The sequence below is a fragment of the Gavialis gangeticus genome, unplaced genomic scaffold (genome assembly GCF_001723915.1).
Source record: "Gavialis gangeticus isolate Ggan-Ray unplaced genomic scaffold, GavGan_comp1, whole genome shotgun sequence".
In the NCBI taxonomy this organism is placed as follows: Eukaryota; Metazoa; Chordata; order Crocodylia; family Gavialidae; genus Gavialis; species Gavialis gangeticus.
In genome coordinates this window covers 4622884-4638240 of record NW_017728980.1, presented here as the reverse complement: position 1 = coordinate 4638240, position 15357 = coordinate 4622884, and the positions used below count along the sequence as shown (strand labels likewise).

Here is a 15357-nt window from a genome sequence, read left to right as displayed (position 1 = left end):
AGCACCCCCTGGCATAACAAGGAATAACGGCCACAAGTTGTTGGAGAGTAGGTTTAGATTAGACATCCGTAAGAAGTACTTCACAGTTAGGGTGGCTAGGATCTGGAACCAACTTCCAAGGGAAGTGGGGCTGGCTCCTACCCTGGGGGTCTTTAAGAGGAGGCTTGATGCCTACCTGGCCGGAGTCATCTGAGCCCAGCTTTTCTCCTGCCCAGGCAGGGGGTCGGACTTGAAGATCTACAAGGTCTCTTCTGACCCGACTTCTATGATTCTATGACCTTAGAGGGCATTGCTTATATGAACAATGTATACAGGATCATAGCCAAGCTCCCACTCCCACTGGGAATCAGGCTGTTCTGTCCTTTTAAGAATGTAGCAAGACATCCATAGATGTCTGAGGGGTAAATTCAGCTGCAGTAAATTGGCTGTGCAATTTTTTCCCCCCTATTCAAGACATAGTTAAATCTATAAAGCCAAGCTCCTTGCATTAAGTATGCATATGTGCACACTAAGTCATTTGTGCTTAGGTGTCAACCACAATCCTACCTCTGTAAACGTCCAAAATGGTTAAAACAAAGCCTAGTTACATAAGTTGAAATGCACAGACAGACAGTTGCCTGTAGGAGAGGACTCTTATTCAGGCCTTGTGTATTGCTCTGCTGCAGGCAAGCAGAGAACGAGTCCTTTAGGCAGGAGCTCAGTGAGGTTTAATGAACTTCAGGCTGCACCTGTCCAGGCAGGGGAGTGCCAATGCCCTTCGCTGCTGAAAGAGGCCCATGTCAGATGTGCTAAGCCTCGTTCCAGCACCCAGCTCGGAGGGAATTGGGCTTGGCATTTAGGATATAGCAACTGGCAGTGTGCCCTGAATGTAAACCCTTCTTCCCCCCACCCCCTATTCTGTCACTCCAGAAAAAGACCACCCAACAAGATGAAGAAGTCCCCAGTGGGTAGCTGGCGCTCCTTCTTCAACCTGGGCAAATCGTCTTCTGTGTCCAAGCGCAAGCTGCAGCGCAACCCAAGTGAGCCCTCTGAGATGAAAGCCATCGCCCTGGCTGGTGAGACCCCCACAAAAGCCTGACCTGGGCTTGCAGTATGGCTCTATCCCCCTCTTGCGTTTAGTCCAGGAACTGAAGCCCGAGCCTTTCAGTAGTCAGATGTGGGCTCTTCAGCACACAGTCATGCTTTTAAAGCCAGGGGCTGCAGGTTCAGTCCCAATCCAGGGCTGTTGCGTTACAAAAATAGCAAAACAGCTACACTCTTGTTAACTCACAACACGCAGGGCTGACTGTCAAAGGTTTTTCTACCCAAGAAACTGTACTGGCGTTGCTGTTTTACCTGTACCTCATAACTCTGCCCCTATAGAGTTTCACTGCTGAGTTAGGATGCTGTTTGCAGGTTCAGCTTTTACTGGTACAAGCTGAACTGGAAATGGGTATCTTTAGTACACAATGAATGCCCACACAGGGATGGTAGAGCAGTGCCAGTCAGCTTCTCCCTGTAGACACACCATGCATATTTCTACATATATTACAACCTTAGGAATATTCCTATCTTTTGCAAAAGAACTACATGAGAGAGGTTTGTGAGCATTTCTGTCCAGATCCTCTTAAATTAACATTTCAAAAAAAGACCAACTCAGATTTCCTGGAGACTGTGACATTGATTTTTTTTTTCCTAATACAAAATGAAGTTTGAGACCAGGCACAAAAGTCCCAGTATGACCTTGGACCAATGTCATGACAAGGTGGACTCAAAAATACCAAACTTCCGCAAAGCCTTGAGTCTATAGTTAAGGCTTATTCAGAACCCTTAAAATGTATGGCCCAGGATCTTCTCTGCTACAAACTACTTTTGTGTCAGGCTAGCATCACAGAGAAGCCGTAACATTCATATAATAATGGCAGAGGCATCCTTTGGATTGAGGGAAGTAAAGGGGGGCCCTCTGAGACTGCTGGAAGAGAGGGGACAGAGGTAAGGATCCTCATCTACACCAAAGATCCCTGGAGCTATTGGTATTTTTTCAGCTAGGAGGGAGCTGTGGCTAGGGTACTCCTCAGCACACACCTGCCCTTCTGACAGTTAGTATCTCTTGTCTGGTATCTCATTTTCTCTGTCTGGGATGTAGATGCTAAAGACTAATCTCAGTAGGTGCTGAGAGCTTATAAAGTTCTCTTGCCTAGTAGCCTGAGGCAGTGGCAGCATGATGCTGGATGCCACTTCTCTCTGTGACTGGAGGATGTTAGAAAAGCCAAATGTTATTAAGAGCATGGTACCGATGTCATGAGCCCATTTGTGTCCTCATCCTGGGAGCACATGGCAGACTGCAAACAACTTCTCAGTCTCGATTTTGGCTCTTCAGGGGGAAGAGGAGACAGCGGAACGCTCCGCTCGGCTAAAAGTGAGGAGTCTCTCACATCTCTGCATGCTGTTGATGGTAAGATGGAAATACAGTTGTTTTCTGAGGGTGGGGTAATTAAACCAAGGCAGCAGGAACACCTATGTGAGACCATTAATATTCTTGGCACTTGATAACATAGATGGGAATGCCTACAAATAAGTTCTGCGGCTTCTCTGCTACAATTCTTTATAGAGAGCTAGCATTCCCCAGGCATCCTATTGCCAAACAGGTTGCCCCTTGTTCTGCTAATTCTTTTCTGATTATATTTCAGCGATTATTAACTATTATTTCTCCAATATCCTGTTCCATTTTTGCACGCATAGTTTTAACTATCGGCAACTTAGCACTGCAGATGTCGCCAGACGTCACTGGTGGATGTTGGCATTGTTTTATAGCGCGAGGGAACCAAGCTTTGGTCATACACTTTGTGAAGGAGCTAGTACAACTGCATAATGAATTAGAGCACCTAGCTGACAAGAGATCATGTTAAATCCAGGGTGCTTTCTCCTTGGATTTCAATACAACACTAAAAGGCATGAGAATAAACCCATTGCAGGCAAACCAAAGCTCAGCTGTAGGTTGGACCAAGTTACTTTTTATAGGCAATTTTAAACACATAAGAAAAATGTGGGAAAAGCCTTAGACATGCTGTATGTTAAAAAAAAAAAACAAAAACAACAACAAAAAAACCCCAGTTATTTCAGAGGGTGGAATAGCAAAGGGAGTAAAGCAACTTTATACAATCTAGGGAAAAACTCACTGGATTTGGTTTTCAGAATGAGGAAAAAAGCAGTATGTACCATCCAGGATGCATGGACTGACTATAAAACAGACACAAGAAACAACTTAGTATGTTTCTGCATGTAAATTCTTTTCTGGTCTTTATAGAGCACAAATTGAATAGGATTAAACTGAGTTTAAAAGAATTACAACATAAGGGTTTCTATAATGCTGCCCATCACTATCGAATGAAAGCATTCGGTGAAGGAAAAACAGGGTGACCTCTCCAAATCTCTTCTGTTAGGAAAGAGCTGACTAAAAGCAGGGGTCTGGGCAGTGAAATATGTTCACATGCATTAAATGGAAAGCTCAGTGTAACCTTAACTGTTCTCCAAAATTAAGAGCCGTGATGCTTTTTAAGTAACTGATAAAGGAGTAATGGATTACAATTGCTTGCTGCTGCTGTCTGGATACCAGGCCAGTGCACTTCAGCGATCTTTTTTTAACTCTTCAGCTCTCAAATAAAATGAAATGAACACATCCTGTTTTCCCATATCCAGCATTTCTGATCAGATCTGCACATGCTAACATTTACTTCCTTGGCCCCTTCCTGCTTTCTGTGCCTAAAAGGGGCGCTGGAAGGAGAGGGAATTCTCCAAAGAAGCATTATTTTTCTGGTCTAGACCATGCTGGGTCCTGGGCACATTTGCAATTAGCTCATTGCAGAATAAACTGCTTAAAAACAGCTTGATCCAGAAACAGGACTTAGTTTAATGTTGATGCATTCAAATCAAGTGCTAAAGGAAAAGAGGTGCCAAATCCTTTAAACCGAGTTAACTTAACTGGCTTATTATTACTATTTCTGTTACTCTGCCCATTGTTTTAAAATAGATCAACAGAACTAGCTAGTAAGTAGCTGTCTCTTGCACTTTTATCTAGTGCTGTTTAATGCTTCTGTACTTATTTATGGCTAGGTGAATCCAAGCTGTTCCGGCCCAGAAGACCCCGATCCAGCAGTGATGCGTTGTCTGCTTCCTTTAACGGGGAACTCCTGGGAAACATGAACCGCTGCAATTCCTATGATAATTTGCCCCATGATGAGAGTGATGGGGATGAGGGGCTGATTCATGTTCCTGCCCTCATCTCTCCTCGATCTGCTGAAGATGTTGACCTGAGCCCACCAGAGATTGGAGTAGCCAGCCTGGATTTTGACCCCATGTCTTTTCAGTGTAGCCCACCCCAGGCAGAGTCTGAGTGCCTGGATAGCAGTACTTCCATGCTGGAGTCAGTGGGCATCAGCAAGGACAAGCCAAGTGCAGGGAAGAGGGATTTGGAGTCTGGCAGTCAATCTCAGACCCCTGGCAGCGCCACAAGCTCTGAACCAGTCTCCCCGCTCCAAGAGAAGATGAGCCCCTTTTTCACGCTGGACATGAGTCCAACTGAGGAGAAGGCCTGTAAGCCTCTCTCATTCTCTGAGAAAGTTGCCCATGCCTTCTCACCTAAACTGGGGCGAAAGCCACTCAAGTCTCCACCGCTGACTATATCGGAGCCAGTCTCATTTACACTGCCCAACCGGGTGTCAGAAGTGATTGGAGGGGTGCCCCACACAGCAGGGAATACCACTTCTCCAAACTGGAGCAAGGGGATCAGTATCAATGAAGCCACCAACAGGTCTCCAACCCAGATATCCTTGCCACTGAAAGCCAGCGAGATGGGAGCAAATGAAGGATGCCATCCAGAGGTACACACCCAAGTGGCTGCTGGCAAACCAGAGTTGCCAGATGAAGGGGCAAAACCAATGCCAGTCAGTCAGAATAAGACTGCACCCTCAGGACACGCTCAGCCAGGTACAGTGACCTCTCCTCCTTTCTTTCTTTATGTTCCAGCGGGACTTGCTCTCAGACTTCTTTGCCTGCCCTTTAGGAGAGGGGAACGCTTGCCAAATTTTGGCTGCAGGCCCTCTTTGGGGTGGGGCAAATTACAAACTTCTTACTAGAAATCTTTCTGCCTTCCCCTACATCACACACCTCTTGAATACGACTTAAATATTTTGCAAGGAAATGTCATAGGCCTAGGCCCAAGATACATTTAAAACACAAGCTTTTGGGGCAAAAAGTATAAGGGTCACGTTCTCTGCAATACCTGCTTCCTAACTGTTGAAATATAAGAGAATCCTTTAGAGGATCTTGTTTTCTTGCAGCATTTCTATGTGCAGTAGAAGATTACAGATATGGATACATGCGCATTTGGAGCCATTTTCAAGGGGGGCTGCGGGGGCTCAGAACTGCTCAGCAGCTGTTAAGTTCTAACAGTTGCATGTTACATGTGGACAAACTGGGCACGCTGGACAAGCTGGGAATATTACAAATATAGCAAATACAGCAAAATTGCTCCAACTTGAATGCTGCTTCATTGCTGTCCATGTGTCCATATTCATAGTGTTTTACTTAACTCTTCCACACTTTGTGCACGTGAATAGCATTTGTTTTTATAATGATAGTTAAAGGCTGCTGTCCTTGCTGGGATTCATCCGTCTCTCTCTCTCTCTCTCTCCCCCACCTCTCCCCTGCCCCATTCCTTCCTTGCCCCTCCTCCCTCTCTCTCTCTGAATTTTGTGTCTCATTTCAGGAGCGGTTGCCCTCGACTCCCCTCAGGATCCCGTTCCTGTCAGTTCTGTGTCTCTGATCCCTCCTCCTCCTCCAAAAAATGCAGCGCGTATGCTAGCCCTAGCATTAGCGGAGTCTGCACAGCAGGCTTCTGCTCAATCCCAGAAGAAGCCAGGGGAGGCTCATTCTGACTGTGCAAATTACGGAGAGACTGAAACTGGTACAGCTCTAGAAAAGCTCCACCTCTGTGCTGGTGCTGCCCCGGACAAGCTGCATCTTTACACTGGTGTGGCTGAGAACAGGCTCCACTTCCAGACTGGTGCATCTGGAGATTGCTTCCAGAATGGGGCACCGGTAGACAAGGATCTCCACAGTAGTGGCACACCTGGGGATCATAACCATTTGCATTCAGGCACATCTGGAAACCAAGACCATCACTCACACCTCCATACCAGCATGCCTGGGGATGCACCTAGTGGCAAAGACACAGAGCGGGACCACTTCGCCTTCCATACTGTAATGGGGGACAAGGATCTCTTCCCCTCCCAGCTCAGGGATCGGGACCACGTTCACCCCCATTTAGGCATACTACTTGACCAGGAACCATCTGCAACAGATGTGCCTACAGACAAGTCCCATCTGCGTACCTGCGTACCTGTGGACAAAAACCACATCCCTAGCTGCGCAGCTGAAGACAGATTTCAGCTTTCTTCTGTAACTGGAGAGAATATCACTATGGCTACAATGACATATGTTACAACTATTCAGACACCAGCAACCACAGCAGGGCATGGAACAGCTGGTCAGCTTGCTGGTGTTGAACCCACCACCCAGGCAGACATTATTGTCACCACGACTCAGCGCACTCTAACAACCAGCCAAGCAGTTTTATCTCAGAGGCCAGGAGACCACCAGCCGGCAATGGGACAAGTTCCAGCAGCAACCACTAAAGGACCAAGTAGTTCCAACCATGTAAGTGGGGGCTCATACACCCAGCACCTAGTACATTTATACATACCGTGCATAGATAAAACTATAGCGCCAGAGGGAAAAGCTGAGGGAGGTAGTCTAGACCAGAGAGCAGCAAGGGAAGCACACACTTTCTGTTCCAAAAGCCAGGGAGTGCGGGGGGGTTCCACAAATTACAAGGAATATATAACACACAGGCATGCACACACCGAATTTCCTGTTGTGTTCACTTATAACTTTGCAAAAACCTACCGTGCTTTTCCTTTGACACGAGCGTGAAAGTTCCCTAGATTAATAGAATGCCGCCCCATTGCTCTTAGATCCTAACATAATGCAAAGTATTTTTAAGAGACAGATTTGGTTCTTGTAACATGGCGACTGTAGGGAAATGCGCTATTTAACTGTGCTACTGGGAAATCAGAGACAGGTTTGAATTCAGAAACATCTCTTTGGTGTCTTAGAAACAACTATGGGAGGACTGATGCTGGGAACGCTAATTTAGAGCTCTCAAAGCTTCCGTCAGAAGTGGACACCTTACACTTTTAGTGAGCAGTTCCCTAATTCCTGGTGTAGGATTCGGGCTTATATAATATCCTGGTTTCTACCTTCTGCCAACTGAACCACAATGACACATTAACTATGTTGACACCCCCCCTACACTCTGATTGTATTAGACATTGAGTGGTGGTATCAGTTCAGAGGAAGTTGTTAGTGTAATGCCATGGTGGATTATGCATTCATTAAACCATGCTCAGAGCTGCACAAATGTAAAATCAAAGTGCATTTCTGCTAAAAGTAACTCTACTACTCCTTATAAAAAAAAAACAAAAAAAAACACCATCAAGTGCTCCAGGCCACATCTGTGGTTTCTAAGCACCAGCTTATATAAAAGTTGTGATGTGCTGACAGCTACCATCTCTCCAGTTTGTTGCTTTCTTTCTGTTCTCATGATTGTAACATGTACCAGCCTGTCTGACAGCCCCCCTCTGAGCCTGGGGAAATGGTGCAAATTTCAGTTGGTCCCAAAGTTCACTTCAGTCTCTCTGAAAAGACAGCATTTGTTTCAGTTATCAAGACAGACATAGATTTGCATTCACACGCTCTCTTTATTTCAAGACAGTGCTCTGCAGTCTATCACGAGACTTGGGCTGCATTGTAGGCAAGGGAGTTTTCACAGAGCCAGGCCTACAGGTGCGGAGTATGTACTGCTGGTGCTTGCTGCTGACATCTGCCTGTGATGTTTCCCTACCAGGTACGTGGAGCAGTAGCTCCAGAAAAGCCGCCTGAGCCTCGAGTAGCTGAGCCTGCTCCCATTTTCACCACCGAAAGCAGCTGTGCTCCCCGGTGTACCTCGTCCACTCCCGTGTCCTACCAGGGCCACTTAGAAAAGCCCCGGGAGAACACGAGGGCTCCTGCTTTGCATCTTCGGTCCGAGTCGGTCCCTGGTCACTCCTCCTATGGCTTCACGCCCCCAGTTCCACCCGTGAGAACACTGGAGAGTAAAATTGCTGCAGCCATGCACTCCAACAACGCTGATGCTGTCAACAGCTCCAACTACCATTCCTTCCTGGTTTCCTCCATGCTGCCTTCCTCCATGGAGGATGCCTTGCCGCCGCCTCCCCCACCCAAGCATGCCTCTCTGCAGTCTTTGTATCTCGCCCATTCCAAGTCAGAGAGTGCCCCTGAGCCCCCCGCCCCCGAGAATTACCTGCACCACAAGCCAGCTTCCATCCACCAGTACAGACCTGAGAGCGTCCCGCCACATGTCTCCTACCACAGCAAGTCCGACCAGCATCAAGCCTACGCCTCTAGGTCAGAAACCCCTACATCCATGGGCCCCCGGTATAACACCTATGCCACTCAAGGGAAGAGCACCTCAGCCCTTCACTCCAAGCCTCGAAGCCGGGCTGAATTCGTGTCCTCCATGAGCCCTACCACCATGCGTAGCACCAGCTACACTGAGGAGGCTCCTCCCTACCCCACTATCAGGAGGGTGCAATCACTGCATGTCCCTACCCCGTCTGCCTCCACTGCCACTATCCGCTCCGTGCCCATTTCACGGACAGAGGTGCCACCTGATGACGAGGCAGCGTATTGCCCACGGCCCCTCTATCAATACAAGCCATATCAGCCGCACTCGGATTATCATGTCACCCAGCTGCAGCCATACTTTGAGAATGGGCGTGTGCATTACAGGTATAGCCCTTATTCAAGCTCTGCTGGCTCCTCCTACTACACTGCAGCAGACGGGAGCTTCTACGACCTGGACCCTTACAGCACCATGCGACTCAGGCAGTTCCACCCCCTTCCTAGCCGAGACTTTGCCTCGTACACCTCCAGGCTTCAGAGCAAGACTCTGTACCGTAATCCCGGCCTGCCTGCCTACCCTCAGGGAGGCCTCATCGGCCACCTGGCAGGGAAAGAGCACAGCTTTATTAGCAGAGATGTGCCCCCTGCCCCAGACATCAAGCACGTGTACATGTCTTGGGACCTGGAGGACATGGAGAAGTACCGCATGCAGTCCATTCGCCGCGAGAGCCGCACGCGTCAAAAAGTGAAAGGGCCGGTGATGTCCCAGTATGACAACGTGGGCCCACTGCTGCCAGAAGAACTGGGGGGGCTGGATGTCCTCCACCTGCGCAGCAAATCAGATCCTGGGAAAACTGGTCTCCTGACTGTGGCTGAAGGGAAAGAAGGGAGGTACCCAGCCAAGGCAGCCACCCCCGATGGGGAGGAGCGCTACTATGTGCAGCATGTGGAGCCAGAGCCTGACCGAGCTCACTACCATGGGACCTATGGGAACGGGCAGGTGGAGAAGCCTTCCCTTCCTCAAAAGCAGAGCAGCTTTAGGAACAGAAAGTTGCATGAGACAGGCTGCAGCGCCACCGAGCACAGGACGCACCTGCAGCAGGAAGCAAGCCATAGGCAGACCTCAGAATCCAAAAACGGCCCTCCTTATCCGGACTACCGGCCAAAGGGTGGGCAGGAGCCCTGCTCTGAGCCCCTGAGCTACCAGCACTCAGGTGGGAAGTACGTCACATCTAGCCAGGAGACCCTGAGGCTGAACCACAAGGAGATGAGGGGTGCAGAGGACAGACCAGATTTGGAAAGGTCTCGAGTCAGGCAGACCGCTCCTGTGGAGAAACACCCCAGAGACTGCTATAAAGAGGAAGAGCACCGTGCCCCCCCTGTGGCGCCACCCCCCAAGCCAGAGCGGAGCCACAGCCTCAGAATGCAGCACCCAGAGAGTATAGAGAGGGACCCTGCCCTCCTCTACCCATACCAAACCCTTGGCAAACGCCAAAGCACTATGACAGTGGTGTCCCAGTACGATAACCTGGAGGATTACCATAACATGCCTCAGCACCAAAGAGGGGGCTATGTCGGAGGAGGGGGCTTTGCGCCCCCCAGCTTTCCCCATTCGCACAGTCGGACTTATGCCACAGCCTTGGGCCAGGGGGCCTTCCTCCCCACAGATCTATGTCTGCAGAGGCCGGAGACAGAGGTGCATGCTGAGTGAGCTGGGGGAAGGAGGGATAGAGTCTTAGCAGCCTCTGCTGGACAGTGGACTGTTCTATTTTTTCAGTGACAAAAAAAAAAAAAACAAAAAAACCCCAACCCTTCCCCAATAAGCAAAAGCAAACCCTGCCCCCAGCCCACCACTAACTGTTTTTATGTAGTAGAGGTACAGCTTTTTCCATGTAGTTTGAGAGGTTGGCATGATCCTGCAGGCTGTTGGCATGTAAAGAGACAACCCAGTCATGAGGGCAGACCTGAGGCATGGTGGGGAAGGGGCCAAGGGTTTTTCCTCCCCTGGTCTAACGTTACTTGGCTGCCATAGCACTCTCGCTACCCCCGCCATCATCTTGTGCGTGAGGTGCTGGCGTGTGCAGCAGTTCTGGTAAATCTGGAACAAATGAGGTCATGTTCCCAGCTCCTGGCCTCAGAGGAGTAGTTTGAATGATGCATGCTGGGGGGGGGGGGGCCTCTGTCCTGACCCCTGTCAGGTGAAGCAGCAAATCAGTCGTGTGCTAAAAGCTGTGGGGAAAGAGCAGCTTGTTGCCTTGCAGACAATTCCTGATGCTCTAGTGGGCTTAATCCCAGCATTTGGAAGCAAGCAGGAGTCTCTCCGCCGACTTCAGCAAGTGGGATCGGTCCCAGATGAAGGCAAGTGCTATTGTAGGATACAGGGGAGGACGTTTAAAGACTCACTTGACAAGCTGCTTCTGACCACAGAAAGGATTTCCGCAGGAACTCAAGTATCCATGTTAATCTCCCTGTTGACAATGGAGACCAGCTTTGGTAGCTGGGGGGAGGCAGGTCTGTGTTTCTAACATTGAAAGGAAAAACCCACACCCACCGCCACACCCAGCCCTTGAGAACAACACATGCATTTCACAATTCCTCTTTACTGATAGACTAAGGTCCAGACCATTTAATTCCAAGGAGTGGCTGGCCATATAATGCCCTCCCTTTACAATGTCACTGTAGGATTATGTCCAGCTTGTAAAGTAGAGCACAGGTTACCAGCTGGGAATGATTATATAAGCACCAAGTTAGCTGCATGACCAGGTATTTGCTCTGGGCCAAATCCCACAGTCCCTAGTTCAGGGAAGACTCCCATTGACTCTGGGATATGGCCTTCCATAACTATAGTACTGCATTACCAAGGGAACCCCTGTGAAGTTGCTGCAAGTACAGAGTAGTTAATGCTATCTGTGCACTGTGAAATAGTATTGCCTCTGTTGTTGCAAGTGTAGTTCACACCAGTTTTCCGGCCATCAGTGGGGACTAAAGGGCCAGTACACCTCTATAAAACACTCCAGCAATGTTGCCCTGTGTATTTAAAGAGCTTTCTGTGTTGTAAAAGAAGCAATGTCTGATCTGCAGCTGCTTGAACTCCCAAGACTCAAAAGTCGCTGCAACCGCCCCATCTAAGACACATGCATTTTGTTAACCAGGGCTTGCTAGCAGCACCTGAATTGTAGGAGTTTTAATGTGCTGTGACAGCGGGGCCTTTCCTTGTTCTGCTTGGTCAAAAATGGCACTACTTACTTTGGACCTCCAAGGTGTTGTGTCCTTTTTAAGAAAACACCCAGAGGTTTTCTTAAAGGTCCCACAGCTGGTGCATAGCTCACACTGGATCTTTAGACAGAAGAGTTCATTGCTATTTTTGGCTTTTAAGTAGGAATAAGAACTTACCACATCTCAGAGGAACACCCCATGGCTAGTAGCTAACCAGTCGTTAGCCATTTGTTTCCTTTTGATCTTGTTGCCTTGTTTGGGCCTGTTTCATTAATGGGACCTTGTTAGTCCTATTTTGTTGTGTGATGCATTGTTTTAAAGATTGTTTTTTCATACATAGAGTTGTTCTTAAGTGTTATGGAAATAAATCTGGTGAGGAAACAACAAACACTGTGATCCAGGTTACCATGATCCCATTCACCCTGTGAGTAACTCAAGAAGTGGGATTTGAGGGTGGGCAGGGGGGTGGGGGCTGCTAAAAGGAAAAAGCATGGAAAAGGTCTTTAGATGGAGACGTGGACTATGTTGTGGACCATCTGGTCTGTGCTACTAGCTAGTAAAGGCTGAACCCCCCTTCCCACTATTCTGGTGGAGTTTGCCTATATCGTACACAGGCTCCATAGAGGTATGCTTATATTTTAAAGATGTCAGTGGATGAGGGCTAACATTACCATTCCCCACAGCTGCCGTCTGGCTGCTGCTTTAGGTTCAGCCTCCCTTGTTCTGGAGTTGAGGCAAGGACAAATGCATTTGGTTCAGGCTCTTTGGGATTCAGGTAACGAGGGCTGCAGGTCAAACCTCTCTCTCCATGAAAGCCTTAATTCTCCCTCCTAACCTTTTGGTATTAGCCTTATATGACCAGGACTGTCCCCTGGTGAGAGAGCCCCACTGAGCTCCCTCTAGTTCTGTAAATGCCTCTCGATTTGCCTGCAGTCATCACATGACTTGAAGGTAGTGTATAAAGCTCCAGACCATTTCCCTGACTTATGAGCAACAGCAACAAGAGACAGGGCCAGGGCTTTTGAGCCTGCTTAGCAGTTCACAGCACTAACCTCTGCACTTGAGAGAGGCCCAGCATGTGCCTGGTGCTGATCCCTCTCTACCACCATTGACTTCAGTGGGTATCAAGGGCCCCTAGCACCTTGCAGGCCTCAGGCCATACAATGTGCAGCTGCCCTACTGGCTAGGCTAGGGGACACTTCACTCATAAAGAGTTGCTCACAGAAATGGAAACAAGCCCTGTGGAGTCCAGAAAGCGCTCTGTCCTGGTCCAGAGATCTTAGTTGTTTAGCTGCTTCCATTCCTTCTTCCCAGCCAGATCTCTCTGTGCACAGCCATAACAGCATGTGAGCAGAGGGCTGCTAGCCCTGCCTGTGTTCAGCATTGGGTGAAGACCCCTGAAGCAATAGGCTCAGGAAGCCTGGACCAAGCCCCTTCCTTGAAAGGATGACCAGCTGCTCAAGCCATTCTTAAACCCTGCACCCCAGCCCCACAAGAAAGCCATATAGTGAACTATGCAGTTCTGCTCTGGACCTGTGGTTAGTGTTGGATCTTGATGCCCCTTAGGAAATGGGTCCCCTTCCCCATTGATTAAAGATCAAGGTACCTGGTGTCTGCCCCGCCAGACCTGGAAAAACTCCCAGTATTCGGGGAAATACGAGTCCTGTGCAGGCAGCTGAAGTGGGGAAATAGTTTAGCTGGCTACCGCTCATCCCCATGGTTTTCTAAAAGGTCCCATCTAGCCCTGGGCTAGGCAGGAGCTGGGTATGGCATATGGTACGGCACACAGGAGAAAGCTCTGCTTTCTGTGAGCAAATGGGACTTGGAGGGAGACCTCTGCTAGGGAGGAACAGTGAGGAAGACAGTGCATCAACAAGCGCCAATCTGCTCAGCTGTGGGAGCCCTATTGTCTGACCACATCTCCAGCAAGGGGGGACAAGCAGCTCCACGACTGACATAAAAGGTCTCCAATACATGGGTTATGGCAATACTGCCTGCATTTCAGTTCCCACCTGCTGCATTTTTCAGCTGAAATTCTCTCTACCTCACGTAAGAGGTAGGGCCCAATTCTGCTCTGGGTTTGTACCCCCAACTTTGGAGCAGAATTTGGCCCAGAAAGCAATCTTGCCCCATGGGGATAGATGTCAAGATAGGCCCCGTAGAGTCTCTTTTAGTTTCAACTTTAATTTTTTTTAAGGAAAAAAAAAAAAAAGTGATCAGGTTAAAATGTATATGCATATATGACAGGAAAATACTTTGTGCCTATGTCTTTACAGAGGTAATGGGTTTACGCCTATTAGTTGGGAGGAGGCCAGTGAGGATTGCACAGCTGTAGCTAATTGCTACCCCAAACCAAAACCAACTTGAAAATGTATTGTTCCCCTTCACCTATGGAAAGGAGAGCCCCTTGTGTGTTCCCTGCCATCCGTCCCATCAGTCTCTTGACAAAGCGTTGACTGAAGCAGCTTCTTACATGTCAGAGGATGCAAAATTGTGGTTTTGACTTTTCTTGTTCAAACGCACAGACACGCACACAAACACACAAAAAAGGTGGCTTAGGCATGTGACTTTTTTCCAGAACCTTGTGCTACAGAAGTCTGATGCGAAAGGCATGGCATAGTTCAAACATATGTGCCCAGTTCCCCCATTGTGTGTGAGAAATCTTGCATTGTACAGTTTTAGTGCAAAACAAAAGGACAAGAAAGGGTTGTCTGGCAGTTCACTTCCCTGCTATAGAAAACTTGATTTTTCTTGCCTGGAGCCGCATGAGCGAAGCACCCAGAAAGCCTTGGGTTACCTTCAGAGTTCCCTTCACTTTAATTTATATAGTGTCTTATTTTTGTGTTCATTTTTTTTTTTTTTTTGTGAATTGGTGTAAAATGTATATGCCGACAAGCTCATGTATTTTTATGTAAATATTTTTGTGGTTTCCCACCAAACTTCTCTGTAAATATTTAGATTCTCATTTTCTTCCCACCGTGTACGATGCGGATGTGGTTTTGTTTCTGTTTTTTATTTGTACTGTAATGCAATGATCCAGACTGAGGTGTCTTGTGGTATTAAACAAAAAGCAACAGTCCCACTGAGCTCACACTCAGATGTACAACTCAACCGCATTAATCAAGCCAGGGTAAAACCTACTTCTTTGCGTTCACGTGTGTTTGTGCCTCTGCCTTGTTAATTAACAGTAACCTAGCCGAAGGACACAGGACATGGAAACGCTAGCTTAGGAGCCACGCACTCTTGGGGGCCAGATTATTCAGACGATGAGAGGGGTGAAGACTGCGTGTGCCAAGGCTCTTGTGAACCACTGTCCTTTGCTCCATCCTAGTGCTTATCTGTTCAGCTACGCCTGTGGCATAACTGTTCTGAAAAGAAAACAAAAATAAATCATCCGTGGCTTTCCTAGTCTCCCTTTCTTCTCACCTAGGATTGCTGCACTAGGAAAGGGCCAGGCAACAGATCTGACTCCTCCTAAGGGTTGAACTGAAGTCACTGATTAGAGCAGGTTGGGGAAGAAGAGGGTGCCCGACCAAGCTTTTTGTTCCAGTGTTGTACAGCACTGAGCATGGTGGAGTCTTGGTCAAAGGCTGGCGCTCCCAGGCCCTACCACTGCTGGTGTGTTAAATAGTGCATCAG

General features: G+C 48.2%; 1 protein-coding gene across 5 annotated transcripts in view; it reads left to right on the top strand.

The window, feature by feature from the left end:
- Positions 1-15122, top strand: part of ARHGAP32 (Rho GTPase activating protein 32) — a 597177-nt gene extending 582055 nt beyond the window's left edge. For all 5 annotated transcript variants that reach the window (XM_019509213.1, XM_019509206.1, XM_019509198.1 and 2 more), the window contains 6 exons: positions 910-1055; positions 2360-2434; positions 4093-4965; positions 5747-6696; positions 7946-12142; positions 13995-15122. In XM_019509213.1, the coding sequence (XP_019364758.1) occupies positions 910-1055; positions 2360-2434; positions 4093-4965; positions 5747-6696; positions 7946-10213 (4312 nt within the window). In that variant the 3' untranslated portion in view covers positions 10214-12142; positions 13995-15122. The remainder of the gene's footprint in view (positions 1-909; positions 1056-2359; positions 2435-4092; positions 4966-5746; positions 6697-7945; positions 12143-13994) is intronic.
- Positions 15123-15357: the final 235 nt, after the last annotated feature.